The sequence below is a fragment of the Thunnus albacares genome, chromosome 1, assembly GCF_914725855.1.
Source record: "Thunnus albacares chromosome 1, fThuAlb1.1, whole genome shotgun sequence".
In the NCBI taxonomy this organism is placed as follows: Eukaryota; Metazoa; Chordata; class Actinopteri; order Scombriformes; family Scombridae; genus Thunnus; species Thunnus albacares.
The window spans coordinates 40,866,586-40,874,085 of NC_058106.1; the positions used below are offsets into that span (position 1 = coordinate 40,866,586).

The 7,500-nt window shown below is 43.0% G+C and overlaps 1 protein-coding gene across 1 annotated transcript in view; it reads right to left on the reverse strand.

The window, feature by feature from the left end:
- The window catches only part of LOC122986161 (transient receptor potential cation channel subfamily M member 1-like), a 73,833-nt gene that overhangs the window by 1,293 nt on the left and 65,040 nt on the right, over positions 1–7,500 (reverse strand). Inside the window, exon 27 of the mRNA XM_044357289.1 lies at positions 36–406. Coding sequence (XP_044213224.1) covers positions 36–406 — 371 coding nt within the window. The remainder of the gene's footprint in view (positions 1–35; positions 407–7,500) is intronic.

Below are 7,500 nucleotides of genomic sequence, written 5' to 3' on the forward strand. Positions count from 1 at the left end.
TCATACATCTTGTCTTCGTGTTCCGTCTCTCCTACCTGCCGCTCCCTCGGCGTTGCCTCCTCGTCTCTCTGGACTCAGCTGGACTCTCTTGTCTTTGTCTTCGGCGTCTCCGGTCACGGAGACTCTGTCCTCGTGCTCCAGCTGGTAGCGGTACAGACTGTATCCGTCGGCGCTGTTGATGCTGGAGTGTCGCAGCAGAGCGCCGGGCTCGCAGACGGACGATCCTCTGGAGCGCGAGCGGACGAGCTCGGAGCGGTCGATGCCCGCCAGCTTCTCCAGAGCGTTCATCATCCGACCGGAGAACTCCTCCAGCTGAGCCAGACGCAGGTCCACCGTCTGCAGGGACGCCTTCATCGAGTGCTCCCTCTCGTTCACCTCCTCCAGACGCATGGACATGTTCTCCACCCTGAGCACACGGATAACACAACATGTAACATACAACATGCAACACCCAGAGAACACGCCACATGCATCATACAACACCCAGAGAACACGCCACACAGAACATACAACACCCAGAGAACACTCCACACAGAACATACAACACCCAGAAAACACGCCACACAGAACATACAACACCCAGAGAACACGCCACACGCATCATACAACACCCAGAGAACACTCCACACAGAACATACAACACCCAGAAAACACGCCACACAGAACATACAACACCCAGAGAACACGCCACACGCATCATACAACACCCAGAGAACACGCCACACAGAACATACAACACCTAGAGAACACGCCACATACAACACACAACACCCAGAGAACACGCCACACAGAACATACAACACCCAGAGAACATGCCACATACAACACACAACACCCAGAGAACACGCCACGCAGAACATACAACACCTAGAGAACACGCCACGCAGAACATACAACACCCAGAGAACACGCCACACAGAACATACAACACCCAGAGAACACGCCACGCAGAACATACAACACCCAGAGAACACGCCACACTCATCATACAACACCCAGAGAACACGCCACACTCATCATACAACACCCAGAGAACACGCCACACTCATCATACAACACCCAGAGAACACGCCACGCAGAACATACAACACCCAGAGAACACGCCACGCAGAACATACAACACCCAGAGAACACGCCACGCAGAACATACAACACCCAGAGAACACGCCACGCAGAACATACAACACCCAGAGAACACGCCACACTCGTCATACAACACCCAGAGAACACGCCACACTCATCATACAACACCCAGAGAACACGCCACACTCATCATACAACACCCAGAGAACACGCCACGCAGAACATACAACACCCAGAGAACACGCCACGCAGAACATACAACACCCAGAGAACACGCCACGCAGAACATACAACACCCAGAGAACATGCCACGCAGAACATACAACACCCAGAGAACACGCCACACAGAACATACAACACCCAGAGAACACACAACATGCAACACCCAGAGAACACGCCACAAAGAACATACAACACGCCAATAACATGACAGATGCAACATACAACACCCAGAGAACACGCAACATGCAACACCCAGAGAACACGCCACGCAGAACATACAACACCCAGAGAACACGCCAAGCAGAACATACAACACCCAGAGAACACGCAACATGCAACACCCAGAGAACACGCAACATGCAACACCCAGAGAACACGCCACATGCATCATACAACACCTAGAGAACACGCCACGCAGAACATACAACACCCAGAGAACACTCTACACAGAACATACAACACCCAGAGAACACGCCACGCAGAACATACAACACCCAGAGAACACGCCACGCAGAACATACAACACCCAGAGAACACGCCACGCAGAACATACAACACCCAGAGAACACGCCACACGCATTATGCAACACCCAGAGAACACGCCACACAGAACATACAACACCCAGAGAACACGCCACACGCATTATGCAACACCCAGAGAACACGCCACACAGAACATACAATACCCAGAGAACACGCCACGCAGAACATACAACACCCAGAGAACACGCCACGCAGAACATACAACACCCAGAGAACACGCCACGCAGAACATACAACACCCAGAGAACACGCCACACAGAACATACAACACCCAGAGAACACACAACATGCAACATGCAACACCCAGAGAACACGCCACAAAGAACATACAACACGCCAATAACATGACAGATGCAACATACAACACCCAGAGAACACGCAACATGCAACACCCAGAGAACACGCCACAAAGAACATACAACACGCCAATAACATGACAGATGCAACATACAACACCCAGAGAACACGCAACATGCAACACCCAGAGAACACACCACGCAGAACATACAACACCCAGAGAACACGCCAAGCAGAACATACAACACCCAGAGAACACGCAACATGCAACACCCAGAGAACACGCCACACGCATCATACAACACCCAGAGAACACGCCACACGCATCATACAACACCCAGAGAACACGCCACGCAGAACATACAACACCCAGAGAACACTCTACACAGAACATACAACACCCAGAGAACACGCCACACACAACATACAACACCCAGAGAACACGCCACACAGAACATACAACACCCAGAGAACACGCCACATGCATCATACAACACCCAGAGAACATGCCACAGAACATACAACACCCAGAGAACACGCCACACAGAACATACAACACCCAGACAACACGCCACACAGAACATACACCCAGAGAACACGCCACAAAGAACATACAACACCCAGAGAACACGCCAAGCAGAACATACAACACCCAGAGAACACGCCACACAGAACATACAACACCCAGAGAACACGCCAAGCAGAACATACAACGCCCAAAGAACACGCCACACAGAACATACAACACCCAGAGAACACGCCACACAGAACATACAACACCCAGAGAACACGCCACACAGAACATACAACACCCAGAGAACACGCCACACAGAACATACAACACCCAGAGAACACGCCACACAGAACATACAACACCCAGAGAACACGCCACACAGAACATACACCCAGAGAACACGCCACGCAGAACATACAACACCCAGAGAACACGCCACAAAGAACATACAACACCCAGAGAACACGCCACGCAGAACATACAACACCCAGAGAACACGCCACGCAGAACATACAACACCCAGAGAACACGCCACGCAGAACATACAACACCCAGAGAACACGCCACGCAAAACATACAACACCCAGAGAACACGCCACACAGAACATACACCCAGAGAACACGCCACAAAGAACATACAACACCCAGAGAACACGCCACGCAGAACATACAACACCTAGAGAACACGCCACACAGAACATACAACACCCAGAGAACACGCCACATGCATCATACAACACCCAGAGAACACACCACACAGAACATACAACACCCAGAGAACACACAACATGCAACATGCAACACCCAGAGAACACGCCACACAGAACATACAACACCCAGAGAACACGCCACATGCATCATACAACACCCAGAGAACACACCACACAGAACATACAACACCCAGAGAACACGCAACATGCAACACCCAGAGAACACGCCACGCAGAACATACAACACCCAGAGAACACGCCAAGCAGAACATGCAACACCCAGAGAACACGCAACATGCAACACCCAGAGAACACGCAACATGCAACACCCAGAGAACACGCCACGCAGAACATACAACACCCAGAGAACACGCCACACAGAACATACAACACCCAGACAACACGCCACACAGAACATACAACACCCAGAGAACACGCCACGCAGAACATACAACACCCAGAGAACACGCCAAGCAGAACATACAACACCCAGAGAACACGCCACGCAGAACATACAACACCCAAAGAACACGCCACACAGAACATACAACACCCAGAGAACACGCCACACTCATCATGCAACACCCAGAGAACACGCCACACAGAACATACAACACCCAAAGAACACGCCACACAGAACATACAACACCCAGAGAACACGCCACGCAGAACATACAACACCCAGAGAACACGCCACAGAACATACAACACCCAGAGAACACGCCACACAGAACATACAACACCCAGAGAACACGCCACACAGAACATACAACACTCAGAGAACACGCCACACGCATCATACAACACCCAGAGAACACGCCACGCAGAACATACAACACCCAGAGAACACGCCAAGCAGAACATACAACACCCAGAGAACACGCCACACAGAACATACAACACCCAGAGAACACGCCACGCAGAACATACAACACCCAGAGAACACGCCAAGCAGAACATACAACACCCAGAGAACACGCCACACAGAACATACAACACCCAGAGAACACGCCACGCAGAACATACAACACCCAGAGAACACGCCACGCAGAACATACAACACCCAGAGAACACGCCACACAGAACATACAACACCCAGAGAACACACAACATGCAACATGCAACACCCAGAGAACACGCCACAAAGAACATACAACACGCCAATAACATGACAGATGCAACATACAACACCCAGAGAACACGCAACATGCAACACCCAGAGAACACGCCACGCAGAACATACAACACCCAGAGAACACGCCAAGCAGAACATACAACACCCAGAGAACACGCAACATGCAACACCCAGAGAACACGCCACATGCATCATACAACACCCAGAGAACACGCCACGCAGAACATACAACACCCAGAGAACACGCCACGCAGAACATACAACACCCAGAGAACACGCCACGCAGAACATACAACACCCAGAGAACACGCCACAGAACATACAACACCCAGAGAACACGCCACACAGAACATACAACACCCAGAGAACACGCCACACAGAACATACAACACCCAGAGAACACGCCACGCAGAACATACAACACCCAGAGAACACGCCACGCAGAACATACAACACCCAGAGAACACGCCACACAGAACATACAACACCCAGAGAACACGCCAAGCAGAACATACAACATAAAACATGGAGAAATTAGAGAAAGTGCTAACCATTGAAATGTTCTAACACAGAAACATGTGTGTAAATGTAAAAGCATATTTGATAGTGAAATGACAGATGGAGATTCTGCTTATGTGATCAATAACAGCTGATAGATATATAATCAATAACAGCTGATACATATATAATCAATAACAGCTGATAGATATATAATCAATAACAGCTGATAGATAAATGACCAATAACAGCTGATAGATATATGATCAATAACAGCTGATAGATATATAATCAATAACAGCTGATAGATATATGATCAATAACAGTCTGATAGATATATAATCAATAACAGCTGATAGATATATAATCAATAACAGTCTGATAGGTATATAATCAATAACAGTCTGATAGATATATAATCAATAACAGCTGATAGACATATAATCAATAACAGCTGATAGATATATAATCAATAACAGCTGATAGGTATATAATCAATAACAGTCTGACAGATATATAATCAATAACAGCTGATAGATATATAATCAATAACAGCTGATAGATATATAATCAATAACAGCTGATACATATAATCAATAACAGCTGATAGATATATAATCAATAACAGTCTGATAGATATATAATCAATAACAGCTGATAGACATATAATCAATAACAGCTGATAGATATATAATCAATAACAGCTGATAGGTATATAATCAATAACAGTCTGACAGATATATAATCAATAACAGTCTGATAGATATATAATCAATAACAGCTGATAGACATATAATCAATAACAGCTGATAGATATATAATCAATAACAGCTGATAGGTATATAATCAATAACAGTCTGACAGATATATAATCAATAACAGCTGATAGGTATATAATCAATAACAGTCTGACAGATAAATAATCAATAACAGCTGATAGGTATATAATCAATAACAGCTGATAGGTATATAATCAATAACAGCTGATAGATATATAATCAATAACAGCTGATAGGTATATAATCAATAACAGTCTGATAGATATATGATCAATAACAGCTGATAGATATATAATCAATAACAGTCTGATAGGTATATAATCAATAACAGTCTGATAGATATATAATCAATAACAGCTGATAGACATATAATCAATAACAGCTGATAGATATATAATCAATAACAGCTGATAGGTATATAATCAATAACAGTCTGACAGATATATAATCAATAACAGCTGATAGATATATAATCAATAACAGCTGATAGATATATAATCAATAACAGCTGATACATATAATCAATAACAGCTGATAGATATATAATCAATAACAGTCTGATAGATATATAATCAATAACAGCTGATAGACATATAATCAATAACAGCTGATAGATATATAATCAATAACAGCTGATAGGTATATAATCAATAACAGTCTGACAGATATATAATCAATAACAGTCTGATAGATATATAATCAATAACAGCTGATAGACATATAATCAATAACAGCTGATAGATATATAATCAATAACAGTCTGACAGATATATAATCAATAACAGTCTGATAGATATATAATCAATAACAGCTGATAGGTATATAATCAATAACAGTCTGACAGATATATAATCAATAACAGCTGATAGGTATATAATCAATAACAGTCTGACAGATAAATAATCAATAACAGCTGATAGGTATATAATCAATAACAGCTGATAGGTATATAATCAATAACAGCTGATAGGTATATAATCAATAACAGCTGATAGATATATAATCAATAACAGCTGATAGATATATAATCAATAACAGCTGATAGATATATAATCAATAACAGCTGATAGATATATAATCAATAACAGCTGATAGGTATATAATCAATAACAGTCTGACAGATATATAATCAATAACAGCTGATAGACATATAATCAATAACAGCTGATAGATATATAATCAATAACAGCTGATAGGTATATAATCAATAACAGTCTGACAGATATATAATCAATAACAGCTGATAGGTATATAATCAATAACAGTCTGACAGATAAATAATCAATAACAGCTGATAGGTATATAATCAATAACAGCTGATAGGTATATAATCAATAACAGCTGATAGATATATAATCAATAACAGCTGATAGGTATATAATCAATAACAGTCTGACAGATATATAATCAATAACAGCTGATAGGTATATAATCAATAACAGCTGATAGGTATATAATCAATAACAGCTGATAGATATATAATCAATAACAGCTGATAGATATATAATCAATAACAGCTGACAGATAAATAATCAATAACAGCTGATAGATATATAATCAATAACAGCTGATAGGTATATAATCAATAACAGTCTGACAGATAAATAATCAATAACAGCTGATAGGTATATAATCAATAACAGCTGATAGATATATAATCAATAACAGCTGATAGATATATAATCAATAACAGCTGACAGATATATAATCAATAACAGT